Source organism: Dromaius novaehollandiae, chromosome 1, assembly GCF_036370855.1.
Source record: "Dromaius novaehollandiae isolate bDroNov1 chromosome 1, bDroNov1.hap1, whole genome shotgun sequence".
In the NCBI taxonomy this organism is placed as follows: Eukaryota; Metazoa; Chordata; class Aves; order Casuariiformes; family Dromaiidae; genus Dromaius; species Dromaius novaehollandiae.
In genome coordinates this window covers 51,310,584-51,332,825 of record NC_088098.1, presented here as the reverse complement: position 1 = coordinate 51,332,825, position 22,242 = coordinate 51,310,584, and the positions used below count along the sequence as shown (strand labels likewise).

The following is a 22,242-nucleotide window of genomic DNA, read 5'->3' as shown; positions in this document are numbered from 1 at the left end:
AACAGCAACATTCTGGTATCACTGTTTGCTTAAAAAGAGCATTGCTTGACAAATCACACTGCTCTCAATCCATATAAGGCTTCTTTTCTTCCTTTATTATTGTGTCTGGGCCAGTCATAACTCCGCAGCATTCTGAGACAGACCATCTCAACCCCTCAATACAATTTCTGCAAGGGAATGCAAGGGTATGCTAGAGGAATACCTCATCCCTCTTTTCTGGTGCTGTCCAGCATTCTCTCCATCTTTAGACTTGGGGAGTGAAGATTGGAATTGTGCCCCACTCTAATACTTTTGTATTTTTGTCTGGTCTCTTCCTGACTCTGTTTGGGATGGAAAAAAGGCAAGCTTACTCCTATATACACTTCCTTTTATTAAGAGTTTTTTCCTGGCCTCTCAGGAAGGCCCATGCAGAATCCCTTTAATTTTGCCTATAGATTCCCATTTTTCACAAACCATGACAGCTTCTAGGAGAAAATCGTGTCAATTCCCTGCACCATTCTACAAAATCAGCAAGATCTTCCCTCTAGAGCTCCTCTTCTCAAATTTATGGAAGTCAAGAGAGAAAACACTTTTAAATGCTCTTATTTTCTTACTATATTCTGGCACTGGGACCAGAAAGCCAAAACCCAACAGGTCTGGAAAAGGGTAAGCATGCAGAACAGCATGCAAATGTGATATCATACTGAATGCCAAACATTAGAGGCAGTCAGCATGCTACAAGACTGACTATTCAAGTAAATTTAAAAGGCTCAATAATTCTGCCTTAAAAAAAAAAAAGTAGTCAGTAAGCTGTGAAAAGGGAGCTAAAAATTGCAAGTAAATGCAAGTGTTAACTTGATAAAATTCCTTTATTACTATGAAATACTTACTGTTCTTGCTCTTTGCAACTGTCCCATTTAAGTTGTAAAGAAAAATATTTTCTATCATTATGAACTCTATATTGCACAGAAACAGGAGTCTGATACTTCATCAGAATTCGTGCTTTAGCCCATCATCTTGCATGCTTTGTCATTTCAGTCATGAACATCTACTGGAGTTTTTTTTTTAGTTCCTGTAAGGACTATACTTTACTTGCTACTTTCTACAGTGAAGTCAGTTGCTGAGGGTATGGTACTATCCGTTCAAAGAATACTGAAACATTTGTTCTTAAAAAATAGTTATGGATGTTTTTAAGTAATAAGATACCAAAAAGAAAACAAGTTTGGAAGTCTTAAATCCAGTATCTTTAAGAATATTTAACACAACAATTAACACCTTAAAGTGGAAGGAAAGATAGATGCTTTGATGTTAGGGCCCTAGGGAAACTTTAAAGCTGATTTCAACATTATAGTCATACAGCACAATGCGCTGGTCTTTGAAGAGATTTACTCTGGGACATTCAAAAATATTGCTATTACTGAACTTTTTGATCCAAGGATAAGTTATCTGGACAGCTATCTTGACAATACAAAAAAGCCACCTTATTACTTTCCTGCCGGTGTGCAGTATTATCTTCTGCCAAAGTAGTTCAGAACTGCCCACTTAGGGAACTAAAAGATATGAAAGGTGGTTGGAAGTTTTTATCGTAACTTCATGGAACATAGGCTTTCTCCAACAGCTTCGTAAGCTTTTTAGCTTTCTTTGTACTGAAGAACACTAAAGCTGTGAGCCCCATAAACATTTGAAAAAAGTTTACAGGAACCATCTTATTTTTTTCTTTTTCAGAAAAATGTTCTACCTCACTGATAATGTTTCAGCTGACAACAACTTGTAGGAGGTAAGGAAGTTGCATTTTTAGGTCAATGTGCAGTGTAATTCTTTCCCAAATATGATAAAACATATGGCTAAATCCAAACCCCATGAACAGACTAGCTCTGCTCAGCCAGTCCAACACTTCCAGAAAACATAATGATTACAAGCAGAAGATTGTAGAGCTAGGATTTCCAAAACCAACTGACATAAAGCTTTCTTCAAACTGGCTGGTTTCCTATACCATGCAGCAGAGTGAATTTGGGGTAGGCCACTAATACTTAGTGATTTTTGGCCTAATCCAGTTCTACTTCTGCTCTACTAAGAACTTACTGCTGATTCATAGCAAAGTTAATCTGAAAACTCAAAGGTCGACAAAATCTTCTCACTTGCTTTAATAAATATTAATCCCTTGGCTACAGTTAACTCAGTACATTTCAAAACAACTAAGAACACTGTAAAAAGTTTACACACAGGTAAGACTGAGTAACAATAACCACAATGTCTAACCCACAGCAAAGCAACCTCTGCTACTGTGTACATTATTGCTTTCCATGAAGGCAGTATGGTGAACTACTTCCTCAAAGCTTAAGAGCTACATTTTATCCTGAGTAAGGAAAAGCTGCATTTTATTCTGAGTAAGGAAAGGTTTGCATGTAGAATTAGAACCTGAAATAGCAAACAAATTTATTCTCAACTTAAGATAACATCCACAACTGAAACAAGGAGCATAATAATATACCTTAATACATCTGTTCCTTTTAAATAAGCTATTAGGATGTTTGGAACCTGGGGATTTAATATTTTCAAAAAATATTTGGACTCTATTCCAACCTTTGAAAAGGAAATATTCAGAGCTTTTTCTTTTTTAAAGAGGCAAATTAAGAACATTCATATTACAGGGCCAGAATTCAAGGCTGACATTGGACTGTAAGTATTTCAGGTTTCTTCTCCAGCACAAATGAGAAAGCAACCATCCATTTTACCAACTTGTAATTCAAGTTAAAGAAATACTGATACTCCTGTTATGGAAAAATATTACAAGTTATTGTACACAGAAGATTAAACAGAAAACCTTATTTCCACTGGGAAGTACCTCCTCAACAATCAAACTGCATCATCTCTGTGGTCACATTTGCCTCAGTCTAATTACAGCCATTGAGATCAACATTAAGATGGATGTTACATTTTTTAATGTTTCAGCCAGTTTTTCATGGATGACAGCTCAGGCCCTAATTATTCTTCCTCATTCTCTCAGATCCTTGAATGCAATCCCTTACCAGTGAATTCATACTTACTGTTCGAAGGTCTCCAATGCGCTTTTCAAGAAGCATAGGTAGACCTTCTGGGAGGGCCGGCACCTGCTTGGGTGTCATGACCTGAGAGGTGTGGGTTGCCTGAGTGACATTTCCATTTTCTCCTGACAGCTCAGATACCGGGCTGCCATCAGAAGTGCCGTCAAGCAACTTGTCAAAGTCAATGTCTCCCAGCATCTCCAGGGCACTTTCAGCTTCTTGCAGGAGCTCACGTTCATTTGTGCTACCAAAAATGGAGAGGACAGGATCATTGATCCTGAGGTTCAAGTCAGAGATATCATTTCCTGCACTGAGAGAAGAAGAAGGAATTTTACTAGGGGTAGAGGTTGCAATAGTCACTGGAGGTTTTGGACTAGATTCCTTCTTCCTCATGGCTTCCTTCTCCTTCTGAAATTTACGGATCATGGCAGCCAGAGAAAGTGAGTCTTTATATAATTTCTTTTTCTTCTTTTCAGACTTGTGTGAATTTAAGGCCATTACTCTGTAGAGAAAAATAAATCTTTCATTAGAATGCATGCAACTTCCAAAGCCTTAGCCATCTTCAGCAAAAATGTCCAGTACAATTAAAAGAAATTAGCAGGGGGAAAGTGAGCATTTTGCGACAGGTGACAATAGTCTGAAGATGGAAGCACAAAACCCTTGCCATTCATGTGATTCCATGCTCTCCAATCTTTTGCTACATTTCGTATGCATTAAGGCAAAGCTTATTCGTTCTTAACTTCTCAATTTAAGTATGGAGTGGCTGGCACCACTGCTAAAGTTATGGCTAATCTATGCTGCTAAAACACTTCAATATTTACCTGACTTCCAAATGGTGGTAGTTTGCTTTAAGTGCAGACATGCTGCATAGGTTAAAAAAAATTCTCTTGACTGCTAGAAATTTTTGACATATGGTATCAACATTTATATGCTACTCAAATTGAGCATTTTTCCCTAAATCACCACCATGACAAAAATAGTATCAATAACAAATTTTCAATATCAACTCAAGTATTTGTAAGAACAGGAAAGCTTTCATTCAAGGAGAGTTTTCCTGAACCAATTAAGTAAACCTACCACCTTAATCATTCCATACATGCCTCAGAAGACAGGAAAACTCAAACAAAACAAATTTAGTAAGAAAGATAAATAAAAGAAATTTAATAAGAGACATGGAGAATATTTAAATTCTGTTTACATTTTTCCAGAACAGGAATCTGGGGAAAGGAAAAAACTATTTTTCATTAGAAGACAGAAATAGAAGATGCAATTTTTACTGCTGCAAGGCCTTGGATAGAACAGCGAAGGATAATGCTATTCCAGAACTTCTTTTCCATAATTTGTCTTTCCATGCTTTACTGTTCATCATTAAAAATTTTGTGAGAGTTAAATTAATTTTTTTTAAATCTTTTTTTAATATAAAAGATTTGCTTGTAGAACTAATTTATAAAAAACATAAGTTTGCAAACAAAATCTGTTATCTATTAACTATGGCTTTATTCTAAAAATCTTTTATTCTAAAAAGCTATGGAAATCTTGCTATGGTGTGCAAACTTGAAACCAAACCTCACGTACAATTCAGAAGTCCATCTAAAGGAAAAAACCTACCCCAACTGCTTAGTAACTTTCACTTTCCGAGGCTTCTTCTCCTTCTCTGTTTCTTCATCTTTCCGCTTGCGCTTCTTCATTCCACGGTCTTCACTTTCTTTTAACTTTGCTATCTACAAAGCAGACCAAATAAAGGACAATGATTTTTCCATCCTACAAGGCTTTTACAGCAAGAAACACTTCATTTTCCCTACACTTTCTGATTCAAAGCTGACATTACTATGGCAGAGCATGGGGGAGAGGAAAGAAGGAAAAGGACAGACAGGTAAACAACTGTCACATTTTCATCTGTAGAGAACCTAATACCTGCCTTGCACTTTCTTTGTTTCTAATTACAAACTTATGATAAGTAGCTATTTAATTTACACTTTTCCAGTCATGGAAAAGTACCTCAATGTGTGTAACAGCAAACAGTAGAACTGGATTCTTAAGTAACAAATGCAGTTACTAACAAGCCTTCCATTGTTAATCTTTCTAAACAGTTATTTTATTCACAGCTTTCAATAATAAAAATACTTTCCAGATTCAAAAATTAATCTGCTAAGTTAAAAAAAATCTAAAATGCAAGAAAGCACAGAAAAAGCAGAACATTCTAGGAATGCCATGGAACTCGTGAGTGTCAAGCTGTTAGGCTGGCACTGATCATAACTTCTGGAAGTACATAGAACAGTATACTGTGAGAGACAGCATATAAGCTCCTTTTAAAATAGCTAGTCTTATAAGTTGAACTGCATTTTAACAGGTATTTTGTGTTAAATGTTATTCTGAATATTAGGAACCATTACAAATCATGCAAATTTTAATAAGATTGTAAATGCAGTGCTGGGGCATTTTCACGTTTTCTTCTTACGTAATAAAATTCCTGTAAAATTAAGGAACTACCTATCAGTTCTTAAAATGGATGGGTACAACTCATTTGCCTGCCTTCACAGATGGTTAAGTCTTACAAACCCAGACAACCTGTGGACATCAGGAGTTTTTTTCCCCAATGCTTCTACATTAGCCACAAAACAGAAATTGCTATAGAAGAACACTGTGCATCATTCTGTTTTCAGCCTCCTCATATGAGACATTCATATCATTCATTGATGTCATAAGACATCAGATCTTCCCCAATTTCCACCTAGCCATAAATTCTGTATACACAGTACAATTATTATCACTCACTTTCGGTGGCCTGTGCTTTTTGTCTTCTGCAAAGTCTTCATCCTCCGAGTCAGATGCCTGGCGGAACTGCAGTGTACCAGTGTTGATATAAAACCCTCCATATTTGGTTGTCAGTGATGCAGGAACCAATTCATCATACTGGGCAGGAAACAGAAGGTAATGGGTTTATTAGTATTTCTTAATAAAATGAATCAGTCATTTATTTACAAGTCCCTAAAGATAAAGAATTAAATACAAGTACACAGTACAGCTTCCTAGAATAGAAACAGGAAACTAATGCTATTGAAAACTTATTGGCCAAGGCATAGAACATTAATGTTACAGAACAGCCTTCCTACTTTCAAAGCAAAGTTTATCTGGAAGAAGAGAAAGCATTAAAAAAAAAAAGCTGTCCGAAGGGAGTGAGGATGGGCACATAGGCATTTCTTCCTCTGAGGAGGCAACCTTTTAACTATTTTTCCCTGGTATTCCATCTCTGACAGTACCTTATGCTAGAAGGTTAATCTCAAGATGCATAAGCCATTTGAATAATTGACTATCACCTGCCTATGAGCAGCCTAACTTCACTGTTTATTGCCTGTTGTGGCAGGGCAGTAGGCAAGCACACAGCAAATTATTTGTTTTAGTCTACTACAGTTTTAAAGGCACACTAGAGACATCACTGGTTTACAAAAAAAATTGTAAAAATACTACCTCTGCACATTTTAAATGGTAAGTTTCATACTTTTATTGAACGCCCCTCAATTTTACAAAAGAACATACAGTTTATCTTAGCATTCTTATCTTCCATTATTCATACACTTCTATCACAGACCTTGTCAGTTATCTGTAAGTGAAAGATAGCTACAAACACTTATTTCCAGAATCTATTGCTTATATCTTTTTTTAAAAAAAAAAGTAAGATGTCACAATGGAAGAAGTCCAATCTGTATCAGAATTTTACAAAACTGGATATTATTAGGTACAGGAAACGGAACTGAAAATATCTGAGATGTTTGCTTTCATAAAAAAAGCATAAAAACCCTCTCGGATTATATGCTCTTTTCATTGAGACAGCCTCAGTAATGCTCGAGTCTTTTTCCCAATTAGTTTTTATTAATACATACCTCTTCAGTGCATGTGACAGATTCATGACTTCACATGTAAGATCTCTAACCAGGCTGCCTGCTCAAGTACCTATCCCCTCTTTTAAAGTTCTTTGCAGTTTTCTTTTGTTAAAATAACCTATCCCAGATATGACAAACTTAACAGTATCTGTTACCTTATTTATGATTTTAGGTGTTCAATATGACATGGCCTGGTATACACAGGACTTATTTTACTGAAAGTCAGATATTCTCACTCTGTTTACACCATTTTGAAGCCATGGAAGGTTTCAACCTCTTATACATAGTGCTTTATTTTGCATAGTACTCAATATACACGAAGGACTTCCCAAGTTAAATTACAAAGCTGTATCTCAAAAATATTACAGTCCAAAGATATAGGAAAAGAGGTCAACGTTAAGTATGGTGGAAGACAGGATAATTCTATTATTTTATGACCAGCAGCTTCTTAAGAACATGACATTCTCCCCCAAGCATTATCATAACCCAGTTAATCTCTAGGAAATATCTTGTTATTGGCAAAGTTTCAAAAAAGCTGAGACAACTCATAGAACTGTTCTAGTTTTATGCATAAATACCAGCAAAGCATACCATAAAAATATTTACAACAGAAGTGAGGGAGGGTTGCCTTGACAATGCCATTATCACTGTGTAGAAGGACAATGCTGCCCTGAACTACTACAAACTCTTCTGGCTTTGGCTTTCAAATACTGAAAATAGAAAGCTGGTGAACTTAAGCAACAAATACAATTCTGGAAGCTATAGCCTGTCTGGAGACAAAAAACAGGATGTCTGTGCAATGTGTGCCAACAAAAGTAAAGGAGGAAGCATTTACAGGACCCAGAAAACATTACAATGACCAGAAACATAGAATAACAATGCAATAACTAAGAAGTGATTTCTGCCCTTATTTTGAAAGAAGGTGTAGGATTTTAATACACTTTAAAGGTATGCACTCAGGCAGAGGAAAAAGTCAATTCTGAGTGACATCTGTAAGCAACAGAACAAGTATGTTAGCATGGCCAAATGACTGAACAACACCTTTGTTACTTTGAAGCTTCAACTGGCAGGCCTTCCGCTGCATGTCTGTTAAGATGGAGTATGTCCTAGATTTCAGCAGGTTGAATAAATTAGTAGGCAAGCACACACACTCCCACAATGTTAACTGAAGACGTGCGATCGCTTATAGGAAGGGAACACACCCAGTGCCAGGTAGACTGTCAGTTACCAAGTTAGTTCATTCCCACTGCACAGGATGCAAAATATACTGAATATACAACCAAAGATACAGGTTAAGAACCAAAAAGCCTGGGCTAGCAAGAACATGAAAACAGAAGAGTTATTGAGAAAAGGAAAACAGTTTAAAGTACTTTAAACAAGTGACCCGGGTGGAAGAGCCTGAACTGGAGACACTTTTGATCAGATTAAATAGAAGTTTCAGCAACAGTCATATCACCTTTACAAGCCTGGAATGGAAGGTTGAGCAAGCATTAGAGAAAGACAAGAAAAGAAAAGTAGTGAGAGGATCTGTGAAATACCCTGAGATCATGCAAAAGACTTGTGCAGGAAAGCAGGAGACTATTAATTGGACAAAATAAAAGCAAAGGGACTAGGTTGTGGATTTGTCATTCATCTTAAGAGACCAGGAAGATCATGCAAAGAAGGTGCAAAGGAAAACTTTAAAGCAGAGGCTGAGTGAGAACTCCAGAGAAATCTGATATTTTTCTACAGGCTCTCAAAACCAAGATCGTTAGGTACAACCATGAAGTACAAGGAAGATGGCAGGAGAGAAAATAAATGATTATCCCCAGTATTTAACAAACAGAATAGGCATTTTCCCTGTGAGCTGATAGGGAGTGAACTGAATTGGTGAGGTTGGGGTAACATGGGATCAAAACAGAAGAATATAGTTGTTGCCAAGTTTGGAGGAGAAAGCACATAGCCAAAGCTGGGACTATTGTGGTAAGAAATTAAAAGTAAGTAAATGGAAACACAGTAAAGAGTTAGCTGCTAGAGAGCAGAGGGAGGCCTGGAGAATATAAAAGGGACACCAACAATTAAAGACAGTCCACAAATAAGGAAGCCATGAACTACTGCAGAAGATGAGTATGATCAACGGGCTACATGGCACAGATCTGTAGGAACAAGTCATCCAGAAAGGCAGACTTCATTCAATATACAAATCAGAGTACAAACTATTCCACAGCAGTCAGCAAGTAAGCAATCAGAAGCAAGGTCAGCAAGATGTGGATACATAACTTACCAGCTGAAGTTTTAAGAGCTTCTCCTGAGGACCATGAATTTAGTCAGACTTCCAAAAGCCTCTTTGACATTCAGTTCTCCTTAATCAACTACATTTACTTCACAGAGTTTACTTTTCCTTATCAAAATTTGATTTGTCCTCAGCCTATTGAGCAAGGCAGAATTTATAACCCTACATTTCATTTTCTTTTCAACTTGCTACCTAAAAAAAACCCTCTGGGGCCTGCAGACCACATTAGTGTACCCAGCGTCTCTCCTCCTTCAGTTGGAGCTTACTGTTTTCTAGTGCCCTGACTAAACAGAAAATTTGAATAAGAGTAAATTGGCAATAGTTAAACTAAACTTCATGTTGAAGTTTCTTCAGGACTCTCAGTTAAAGTGTAGCATATGACTCTTGCAACTTGGAAATCTTACAAATTAGTTTCAACTCTTTTTCTGTGCATTAGCTTTTTTCCCCACAGAAAATCAGAAGTAGCTCTTTTCTGATCCTATTTAAAGAAAATAGTTTAACCCTTTTACAGTGTTCTATTCTTCCTTATCCATTCCAAGACTGAGAATAAAAATTCTTCTCTCAGAGCTACAAACAGACAAGACTTCATATATGATTGACTCCTGCAAACACCAGTTTTGTCCCACTTTGCCTAAAAGCAGATCAGTATGCAAGTCCATTTCAACAATTGTCCTTGAGCTACTTATTGCTGTTTTAAGTGCCTTTAATTTAATTAAGCGTTTAAGTGTGCAAAGTAATCTAAAGGCTTTTTTAAAAAATAAATTAACCAATATACCAACAATAATATAATAAAGTTTTATGGATTATACCAACTTAGTTCCAAAATCAAGGCCCACTTATACATAAAACTTATTTTATCTTGTATTAATATGCCTGCTCTTGTGTTCAGATATTCTAACCACAATTCTCCTCATTCACCTCTTCACCACAGAAGAAGCTACAGTACAGATCCTCAAAGTGAGATTTGCTGCAAATATCTACAAGTGTTTTTTAAAATGTAGATTAGCCTTATTTGTTGTGAAAGTGGTATTTAGATAAAAGGCAACCAGAGATCACTTTTGTTCCTTCTTCAGGATATTTCCAAGATGGCTCTAACCAACTGTGTTTTTCTGTTTATTTTTGATCATCACTAGCCCACTGAATGAAGTCAAGCTACTGAAGTCATGTTGATTATGGCTGCTGTAGCCCAATGAACTAAAGATTAACTACATATTTATGATACTTCAAACAAACTGTTGATTGATCTCTTAACTATGCCTCTAAAGGCATAACAATTGAAAGGCACTCTTCTAATCCGCCATCTTTTAAGGCTAAATTTTCACACAAAGGCCAAAATTCTCTTTCAGAAAGACAGCGTAGTAGAATACACATTATTATCCTGAACAAGGTCAACAGGGAACAATAGATTGCCTTTCTAATTCAGGATGACATCAAAAAGCAAGCAGAACTCCCCCCCCCCATGCTAAAGAAGGTCCCTTTTCCACACAATGTATACATAAGCTTGTTTTTAGCTTAAGCTTTTTTTTTTTTTTTTTTTTTTTTTTAATCCTGTGGCCAAGAGCAGCTGGAACTTGTGCAGCTTATAGATTTCTAAGTAGGCAGTTCTCCCCCTGCATTCATCTATCCTACAACAGGGGAAGGTGCTGGCTAGTCTTTGTTTTTTGAACATGCAAGTCTTACCTCTGTGTAAGAGTAACTACATATTTTTTAGTAAACACTGACTACATATTATCTCATATCCCTCTTCTATACTACACAGCAGAAAGGATGGAAAACTCTGAGACACCACCAGATTTCCCTGGGATCTGTAATGTCTATATAAAGGTTACATTACCAGGTAGGTATTCAACAAATCAAATATTTGGAGGTCATTGTAACAGCAAGTAGCCCAGCCAAATTAGACTCTCATGCATGCATAAGTGTATGTGTACATGTGTACACACAGGTGGAATGGGAGTGGGGGGGAGCAGAAATCTACAGGAACACCATTCCACAAGGAATGTACCACCCACCAAGTCACACTATAGCAGAGCCCATTTTCCACACGGAAGCAGTGAGGATGGACAATTTTCTTTGTAGGTTATGTACCTTTTGTGTATTACTATTGCAGACATCTGTTAAGGTAAGCAAAGATTAGAACTTTTCATCAGACTAACTGCTACAGAGCAGTTAGAAATAAGAGCAAGGTGGTCTTGACTTGTTACCTAGATTAAAAAGCTCAGCACCCACTGAAGAGTCAAAATAATCAACATAAAAAGATCCTCTGTACAGGCTGAAACATGGATTTCCCACCTGTCTGCAATTCCATTCAGAGAGGAAAATCCATTTCTTCCAAATGGAACCAGCTAATAAGATTATCCAAGGCAGGCAGGCAAAAAGAACTGAACAGCATATACACTGGGCATGTCCAAAGAAAACAGCAACATGTAACCATGTACTTTTTGCTATAAGAGGAAACAAGTCTGAAGGAAGAAGGGACACAGGAATTGATGGTATCACTTAGGGTAATATGTACCCAAGACCCTTTCTCCAATATTTTCCTTTGGCTGGCTTCATGTTTGAGTCCTCTGAACTGCGCTTCGGGAGCCCCTGCCTTTCTGTGTTCAGTAGCCCCAAGGACTTTGACAGTCCAAATACAGCCATACTGCAGAAGTCTCAACTATGCTGTAGGGAAGTATTGATTCCTTCCAGAGTAAGCAATGAAAGCAGAACTGCAAGATCAGTAAGAAGAATCTCATTCAAGATTTTCTCTCACAGAAAAAGGACATGGGCAATTTAGCTTACTGAACAGCCTAAACTCCATCCCACTCTCTTCTAGGGCAGGTACCAATGTTATTTCAGCAGTCTGACAGGAAAAACCTCTTCTGCTTAGGAGAAGCCTCCTTCTATCAGCACCTTCCAAAAAGCTTCCTCCAGAAATGCATGCCCTGCAGCAGTCTGTACTCCAGCCCTATAAAGTCCATCACCTGGGAACCATGTCATTGGCAGATTCCCAGCACTTAACCCTGATTTTAAAAAAGCCACACCAAAAAAGGAGTAGTTACTTTCCCGTATCCTTAGAGGAACCAAGTATACTACAAAAAATATATATTTATATTATATATATATGCGCATGTATGTTACATGTGCAGAATTGCTTACTTGGAAATAGACACAAAGAGCAAATGAACTCTGCTTCCTTTACTACAATATGTTTGCTAAAAAACAGGCTTTGAAGTTGATTGCTCTGATTTCTTCAACAACATTTGGTGGCATTACCTAAAAATCTGGTTTTAGAAGGAAAAATCTCTCTAAAGCAAGTTTGTTTCAGTGCCAAGGAGCTCACTATTTGTTTCACACCTGAGACACAAGAAAAAGGACTAAAATTCTAAGCAGCTTTCAGTTTTGCAGGGAACAAACAGGGAGACAACAGGACTCCAATCCTGGAGCAATTCAAGAGGCACTCTCCTACTCATTTTTCAAGTGCCTGTGTCCAAGATGTTGCTTTGTGTCAGAAAGCATCCTTCCTTCTGGAAGATAAGTCTAGGCTGGGCCTGCCTGTGACATCTCTCAAGGTACACTATAATTTAATAGCTGGCCACACAGAAGATAAGCAAACCAGATATGAAGGCTTTCCTTCTGTACATTTTTCCATTTGCATCTGACAGCAATCTACATTACAGAATCCTTAAGCTCTGCAACAGGAAGTTAGGCTAGCAGCTGGTATACAGTGCATTTTTCTGCTTTTATATAGAGAAATGGGGATGAAAGCAGAACTGAGTGATGGCCTCAATAGTCTGTACTTGTAATGCAAACACAAGGCAAAATGATTTGTTCAGGAGAGCAGTCTTTAGAGAATACACCATTCTGCCCAGTAGCTTCCACAGCTACCACATGACAGAACCATCTGGTCCTCTGACAACTGCCTTTTGTATATTTTGCAGACTCCTTGCAAGAACTTATCAGAAGTGCTCCTGCAGATCTAATGGATCTACTGCTGACAACAGCAGCCCTGGAAGCAGGCACAGTATCAAAAATAGCCTGCTAGATTCAAGTAAGGCATCGAGAGAGTCCTGTATTATGAATAGTAGACAGATCACTGAATGTTATCTGAATTCAGATATCAGACCCATGATAGGTCATGATAAATTTAGAAAATTAAGATACAACTCAGGTCCTGTATCATAAAATTTCAAAACTGAGGACAGTGATCTCGAGCAACACTGAGAAAACAGATAAGCCTACAGACTGCTGGTTTCTCAAAGGAAAGAAGCACATGATCTTCTGTGGTTACTGAGCAAGTTATCGAGCTGAAGATGAGAATCTGAAATGGGATAGGACACACCAAGTCTTACTATGGACTTTGATACGATCACAGTGGCATAACCAAAAGCTGAGGGATATGACAGGATAGTTTGATAAAGGTATTTGGGAGACTAAAATTTTAGTCTACACCAAGAACAACAAATACAAGCCAAGATAAGCATCTACAGCAAACTTATTTTTCACACAACTTGTTCATGTGACTGACTTTACCAAAACTAACAATACACAAAGACAAGGTCAGCCTGTAAAGCACTGTGGTGAAAAGCTGAGGTCCTTTTCTGCAAGAAGGTACAGCATGCCTCCTATGCACCCCACACTGTTAATAGCCATATTCAGTCCAACAGCTCTATGCCAGAGACCTCACAGTTCAGTGTTCACAGAAGTCCTTAAAAAGGACTTATTTCCTAGATTTAATATCACATTCAAATTGAGGAGCAGCATAATATATATGCTAAGTAACATACTTCTCTCTGGTGTTTTTCTTACTCTTTTCTCACAACTCCTTTTCATTATCTTTTCTCTCCCACTCAACTTTCAGCCCCTTCCTTGCAGCTGTTTTGTCCAGTGTCACTCAACAGGTAAAGACAGTGGAGGAGACCGAAGGCTGGCTTTCTTGACTAAGCAGTACACCTAATTCCTCCTGGCATTTGGTAAAGATGAGTCATAGGAGGTTCTCAATATCATCCATTTTTCTGAGCTGCTTCCTCCTCATTGTCATGATTTCCTAGATCACCTCTAAGATTTAAGTGTCCTCTCATAAGCTTCCAAGTATCCCTGATATTACCCACACCTAACTAATACCCTTTTCTTTTACTTCATTTGAGATGGTGGTGTTTCTGAAAAATATTCAAATAAAATAAGCTGCAAAATCCTGCTGTTTAACCAAGCTGTTCTCTCTCAGATTTTTCAGATACAGGTTTTTAAACATATTCACTGAGTGTAAGAATATGGTGATTATTTTGGTAGCAGAAGAGCATCCCTATCTAATGCAGGAAATCCAACACCAGTAATCTACTAGTAATCCAGACAGCTGGTACAAGAAAGCAAACAGAGCCAGTGTAATTTCACAGTCCATGATAAGTGTATGAATAAAGACAATTTTATTTCTAGAACTGGAAATCTTAAAATACATTTGAAGAAAATTAAATATGTGATATAGTAATAGCTTTCTTAAATCTTCCAATGGCTCACAATGCTTGAATGAGACTACAGTAAATACAATAGTTCCTTGGATGCCTGAAGTAAAGCATCCTTGGATCCATATGCCAGTTACACATGGGCACAAAGTATTTCCCCTTACCTTTCTTCAGGAAGAAATAAAGTAAAATATTGTTTTATTTCTTGTTGCTGCTTTAATAAGGCTTACTTACCGCTTCAGAATTATCTATGAAAGGGTCTGTTTCATCATAACCATAACCTATATCAATCAGATCTTGCAAGCGATCCTTCCGATGTTTGTGGGGCTTTCCACCCTGAAAACAAAATAAATATTAGATCATTAGGGAGGACAGAAGTAATGTACTAAATATTAAAATCTATGAAACAGATAGCATTAAAGGGATGGTCATTCAGGGAATTAAGAGAGTTTTGCTTTCTTGCATGTCTTCTCTAAGATAGTCTAGATGACTAAAAACTAGAAGGCATAACTCTCCAGAGACTGTTTTCTCATACAAATTATGAGTTCCTGCAAACATGCTGAAATTCTTTACAATAGTCTCACCAGAATCATCCCTGTAAGGCACTGACTAGCTACTTGGTTTCCAAGTGACTGAGACCTTCATAATATTTCCTATTTAGAGACATTTCATTGACCTATCTTTTTAAAATTTTCACTAATGGTAAAAAAACTTTCTAAATCATACCAGTTATAAGTTTTTCAGTATGTTACAGAGTCATTACAAAAGAAAACACAAATAGCCTAGCATTCACTAACACACTCTCCCACACAAGACAGATTGCCTCTGTCCAGAAAGGTGAAGACTAAGCCAAAAGAAAAACGTGTTGATCTGTTACTTGCAGATATGGTGCATATGAACTTTCAAGAAGTTTTAGCATTCATTTAACATAACTGAAGAAAAACATCACTGAGATAAAATCCCTTGAAATGCAAGAGCTATCACCGCAATTGGTAAGACCAAACATGAAACAGTTACTTGAGTAACTTCAAGACAGAAATTGCAGCTTAAATTGTAGCTTCACTTACCTCCAGGAGAGAGGAAGAAAACTTTAGATTACCCTGTTGAATACTTTTCTAATGTGCGAGTGTTACTGTTAATGCAAGTGAAATAAGAAATCATACCCAGCTCAAACAGACAGAATTCTGAAAATCTAAACTTACACCTGTCCAAACTTGTCAATATAAAATTCTTAAAGACAACATCCTCCAAAAGGCATCACCTTCACTAAAATGGAAACCTGTTTTTTTTTCTGCATATGTTCAAGATGACTTGCCCTTGAAGCTCCTCACACTGCATTCTGCAGTTCTAAGCATGTTTAGAATAAGTACAAGTCTTTTCATTTGTGAGATACAAGTATCACAGCCCACTCATTACTGTGAGCAGGCTGAAACTTCCTTTGAACAGTGTCTACCTTGCCCTTATGAAAAATGTAAGCATCCGAACACCTGCATTTTAATAATACTTTGTAACAGAGTTTGACTTCCTATATGTGTTCTTGCAAGCAAACAGGAATCTCTGAAGTGGAATTAAAAAGACATATCACATAGTTGGGGGGGGGGGGGGGAAATGGAGTTTCATTTTTAATTCAGGTTTTCAAGCTTTTTAACACTATTCCTAACCTTCCTATCAGTCCTACCACCCCTCCCTACACTCCCTCAGCTGGTCAAGCATCTGAATGACTGCATGTCCCCAAAACATGTAGTACATTTTTAAGAGTTTTCAAGAGAAGAAAAAAAACTTAGAAAAATAGAGGTAGCATTTAAGAGTTATCACTGTTGAATTTCCACTATATATCATGCAAAAGCTTATTTAGTTGTCATGACTGACTGAGGCACCTGCAGGATGTCTCAAGAACGCTACTTAAACTATACTTCACCTCTACTTACCTCTTTAATGAGTATAGTGCAATTCATCTCTGTACCAGATCTCTTTCTAAGTCCAACTATGGGTGAAACACTCAGAAGGCCTACATGATTGTTTGTGTGCCCATAATCATTTTGCAGCAACAGCTGTTTCAGAATATGGGCATAAAAAGAAAAAAAATTCTCAATACCTTCTTACTGCCTGCTATTCATAAAATCATGATATAGATATAGGACAAAGTTAACAAATGAAACAGAAAGGCTTGTAAGCAGAATGACTAAAACTAAGATCAAAGCAATAATCTGTATTCAGATATGTGAAGATATCTGGACCACTGTGTGTAAAGAATTTCCTTCAGGCCTGATTGTACCCAGTTATGTTTAAGGGAGTGTGTTGAAAAGTCTGTAGGATCAAGACTTTAAGGATGCAAGACTACAGCAGAAAAACTGAAAGAATTATCTACAGCAGAAAAACTGAAAGAATTATCTGCATCAGTGTTCACTACAGAGCAGTTCAGGGAAGTTTTCCCACTGAAGCCCTTAACTTCCACCTCTCTCAAAACAGTTCCTCCAGCCTTTGTCTCAAAACATAAGCAGGCACAATACTAGAGCAAGTTAAGATGTTTAGTTCCTGAGACTGCAGATGGTATTCAAGCAAGTATTCAAGAAATTCAAATATGAAGTCAACAGATTAACACTTAAGTTACATGACAAAGTTAAACAACCTTTGTACAACAGGACTAGAATACGGCAAATACAATGCCAATTTTCAAAGAGTCTTCCAATGGCCCAAAGGGAATCTATAAGCCAGTAAACCTGACCTTTATTACTGGACAATAGAAGTTATAAAGAACAGAATCAGAATGTATATCAAGAGAATACACATTCCAGGGCAGAAGAGAATTTTGATAGAAGGAAGTCCTACTTCAAAAGCTCTAAATAATGTCCAAAGATGTTTAAAGAAAACAAGCTATCATGGGATAAGAGGAAAGACCTACTCAAATTAATGACTGGCTGAAGGACAGGAAACAAAGGGCAGCAATAAATAGCTCACTTTGGCAAAGAAAGTCAGTGGTATCACCAAGGAATCTGTACTTTTCATCTTCAGAGAGAGGGCTAACAGTGGGGGTGTGTGGAGGGGAAACACAAAATTTGAGAGGACACAGTCAGGACAGTAAACAAAATGCAACTGTAGAATCACTGGAAGACCTCACAGTTGGTCAGTACTTAACATGATAAATGATCAATTGAATTCAATATCAACAAAAGCCATGTAATGCACACAAAGAAAGTACAACCTCAACAACAAAGATGTGCTCTCAATTTGTTATGCTGCTCAGGAAGCACTGGAATTGTTATGCACAGTACTCTGACACCTCGTCAAAAAATAAAAATCAAGACTGGTCAAAAGAGAAGACTATCAAGACTTATGAAGCAAGGCACAGAAAGAAAACAGAAATCATCATTGTATCACTGATAAATCAGAGCATCCTGCCATGGCTTCCATTTAAAAAAAGAAATTAGAACAAAAAATGGAAGAAAGCAAGGCAACAAGAATGTGTGAAGGTAAAAAAAAAAACCACCACACAAAAAACACCACACTCCTGTACAAGGACAGAATGTTAAAACACTTCAGCTGAGGAAAGAAAGGGCTGAGTTTAGATAGATGATAGTCAGAATCACATGCAGCACGGAGAAGGTGAACAGAAAACAATTCTTCATTGTTTCTCACAGTACAAGAGCTATGGAGCACTGAACACATTAGCCAACGGGTCTAAAACAAAGTATGTTTTCATATGATGTAATCAACATGATACTCATTGCCATGGAACATAATCTCAGACATATCAATGAACTCAGAAAATTAAGCAAGTTCATACGAGAAAACTATATGAAGGGCAGTTAAACATAGAGCCTTTGACTTGGGAAGAAATTAAACCAGACTGCTAGAAAGGCACACTGAAAAAAATATCAATGCACACTTACACTGTGCTAAACTTTGAATTATGAGATTCCACTAGTGTCAGAGGAATACACTATCGTGCATTAAATGGACCTTTGTTCTGATCCAATACAGATCCTTACATCATGTAAAATATTGTCCAAGATTCAGTATCACATTTTTACAATACACAACATGCCAGGGTGGTAGGCCCAAGAAGCAGCCATTAGTTTGATTTTGTCTAGAGAAATAACAAGAGAAATCAAAAGAATGAGAAACATTCAGAACAGATTTCTGTGCTATTGTTTTAAAACTTGAATTCATCCATCCATAAAAGTTCTTAATAAGCAAGCAAGCAAATGCTGCACTAACTTTATGCATCTTGTTTTATAAAAGTTTATTTATTCATCATATGCCTTTTTTGTAGAAGCAGCAAGATGTACCCAATACTGTACTGATTATGAGTAAAGGAATTTACTTGAAAATGAGTAAAAATAAGTCTAAGGAAGACTGGTTTTGATGCGCATCAGATTTTTCTAAAAGAATGCAGAATCAATGCTAAGTTAACGACTACCATACACACTACAATTAAAAAGATCACTTGGTCTACTTTAAATGGATATAGACAATACATACATAACCAGTTTAAGAAGAAACTAATACTTCCCTGCAAATTTAAAGAAAAACTACTACTTCATTCTCATACAATCAATGATCACTTTTAGTATAAAGTATTGTTAGAGAGAAGAGGAGAACTGGTATTTATGGGATCCTTGTTCTAGTTTAAGCTATGGAGCAAATGTCTCTCCCCAAGATTTACGAGAAGACTGGATGCCGTCAGAATATGAGCAACCGTACTGGATCAGTATACAAAGACGTAATCCCACTGAGCATGGAGTGTAAGTAGAGACTGATTGTTCTTGTACTGGAAGAGAGAAAGAACAGGGAGTATCTAACAAAAGAACTATCAATCACTAGCCACCCTCTACGCTTAGTGGTCCTAATCTGGTAAATTCTTCTTTGTAGAGAAGCCATTTCCTTTATGAGATTTTTCTTTTTGGGGGCAGGGCGGTGGGGGGTGGGTTAAGGTGTGGCAGGGAATGACATAAAAGCAAGAAATCAAAAGTGCAAGCAGTATTCAAGATATGAGTACACTGTGGATTTAGGCAGTGATTTAATGATAGTTTCTATTTCGCTATCTGTTGCTTTTCTAACAGTCACAAATATTCTAGTTTCCTTTTTTCCTCCACTACTGAGCATTGAACTGAGGTTTTTGTAAAACTAGTAACACCGTATCTTGTCCAAAAATGGCAATTCTTATTTTGAATATATGTGTAAACGTGTATGTAATGTTAGAATTTCTTCCACCACTACCACCCCCAGCATACATCGGTTTACATTCTCTACATTGACTTTCATCTGCTATAGTTATGCAGCTTGTTTCACGACATTATAAAAGCCATAGCATATTATGGAAATGAGTTCTATAGAAGAGTACAGTTGAAAGATTTCTCTTCAAGTTAAAAAAAATTACTATTCAAATGAAGACCAAACAGTATCATGAAATTGTCTTCTCTTTACACTGTTACATATAGAGTTTATGTCAATCCCTCCAAAAGATGACAATGGTTCTTTTCAATTTAAGAATTTTTTCTCCTACATATCACAGCTAAAATAACACAAAATTGTAATTACTTCCGCAAAATATAGACCAACACTCATTAAGGAAATCTGCCTTTGCCAGAGAAAATACAAAGAAATCAGACAAACAACATTTTTAGTTCATTATATTAATAACAAAAGAAACAAATAACTGCTGTTGCTTCCTTTTACTATTGAGGTGCTGTATTAGTAACCCAGACTATCAACATGTCTAAGCATGATGATTAGTTTTGATTGCCAGCTCAGAATTAATCACCCCACCCTACCTGTATGAATTCTTAAAGACCTGTTTGGGTGTGGTTTTAGTCAACATTTTCTGATTTCTACCTCCATTTATTACTGAAAGCCTCTTTATGTTGCTACCTAGTGCTGTTCAAGTCATTCATGCCGTGCTTTCAGGAGTCAGCAGAGTACCTTTAGGCAGCTGGCAGCTACAAGAAACTCATCAAGTGATGACTTATTCATTCCACAATAACTTCCTATGGAAGCATTCCAAACTAGGCACAAATGCATGAAGATTCATTTGTATTTAGCACAAAACAGAAGAGCTGTTTAGTAGTGCACAACAGCATTACGTAAGTACTGCACTGGAGGAAAGAATTCTTATCAGTTGTATTTATATAGGAAGCTTTTCCAAGAATAGCCTTGCAAGCTATAATGCACTACAGAAAAATCTATTTAACAGATTCATCTAATAAGCCTGTAGCAGCTTCAAGCTGCTTAGATGAAATATGAGAGTCAACTGATATGTACAGAAATTATTTGACATTTATGGGCAACTCTATTCAGGAAAAAAAATGATGCCGCATAGATGTTAACATCAGAAATTACCACCAAATATTTGTGTATTTTAACACAGGTGTAGTAACTCACATATTTTGCCTCGAACTTCTTGGCTAGCATTTCTACTTCATGCCGCTCACGTTGTTCATCGTTAAATGGATCTTCTGAGTGAACTGATTTCTTCTGAAAGAGGCAGAAGTAAAATGTTCATTCCGTTTTACAAGAAACACAGATAGAATGCATCTAATGAAAAACCATTACATGTCAATAAATTATGATCTGATGACTGTCTAAGTAGTCAGGACTTGTACTAAGAGACCCATATACTTACTTTACTATCTAAAAATGAGTTTGACTTATTGAAATTATCACTCAATTACTTATCTTCGACTGACGAAGAGACAAACGAGTTAAGAAAAACAGGCTCAGATTTCTATTTGCCCAGGCATTCCGCTACAACCTCAGCTGAAAGCGTGAGCATGAGACAAAACTAGAACTGATTGAGCTTCAAAGAGGAAGAACCACCTCTGAATATAACTTTTTCACCACTATTTCCATTGGTGCCCATTTGCTGTGATCCTTTAAGACATAACACACAAGATATACTTGGTATGCTGATCAACAAGGAAGCAACTAGAAGACTGTAAAGCTCAGTAAGTCACAACGAGAAGTAGCAATATAACTCCTTAAGCTCTTATTGTTACTCTTCTTTGATAACGACGTTAGTAATCACAGCATAAATTCTACAAGCCTGTCACCACAGCCACAAGAATAATGAAGATTTAATATTCTAGTTGTATGAACAAGCAGAAAGTACTGTCTTTTCTTAAAAAAAAAAAAAAAAAAAGAAAGATTTCCCTGAGAAGTAGTCAATGGACAGTAATCAAGAGTAGAAATTGTGTTTGTTTGGCAATAAGGTATTGCAGGAAAACAGGGCTGCATTCTTCACAATAGCAGTTTCTATATAAAACACAGTAACTGGTAGAGTAAAAAGGTACTATGATGCTAAATTGAGGTGGAATGGAGTTAAGCCTTTTATGAAGGTCAACTAACTTTACTGCATACGGACCACCAACCATTAAATAAATCAAGACTTGTGTTAGACTAAGAGCAAAAAAGCAACATTCTAAACTCACAGAAAGGCTCCCCCTACAGTAAGAAAAGTCAATATATTGACTAAATAGTGACCAAATAATGACAAAGTAGCTCAACAGTATTAAGACCAGTGCAATGAGGCAGTGAAGCTGAGCGGAACTGCAGAGACCACATTGTTATCTTGCATTTTCTAAACTGACTACTTAGATGAAAAAAATGGAAGAGGTTATAGCTAACCC

The 22,242-nt window shown here is 36.9% G+C and overlaps 1 protein-coding gene across 4 annotated transcripts in view; it reads right to left on the bottom strand.

Annotated features, from left to right (window-relative positions):
• Positions 1–22,242, bottom strand: part of UBN2 (ubinuclein 2) — a 53,491-nt gene that overhangs the window by 27,376 nt on the left and 3,873 nt on the right. For 2 of the 4 annotated variants that reach the window (XM_026102539.2, XM_064511499.1), the window contains 5 exons: positions 20,999–21,091; positions 14,852–14,953; positions 5,799–5,936; positions 4,632–4,744; positions 3,027–3,525 (listed from right to left, as the gene is read on the bottom strand). In XM_026102539.2, coding sequence (XP_025958324.2) covers positions 3,027–3,525; positions 4,632–4,744; positions 5,799–5,936; positions 14,852–14,953; positions 20,999–21,091 — 945 coding nt within the window. The remainder of the gene's footprint in view (positions 1–3,026; positions 3,526–4,631; positions 4,745–5,798; positions 5,937–14,851; positions 14,954–20,998; positions 21,092–22,242) is intronic. The other 2 variants (XM_064511489.1, XM_064511497.1) reach the window with 2 other exon arrangements.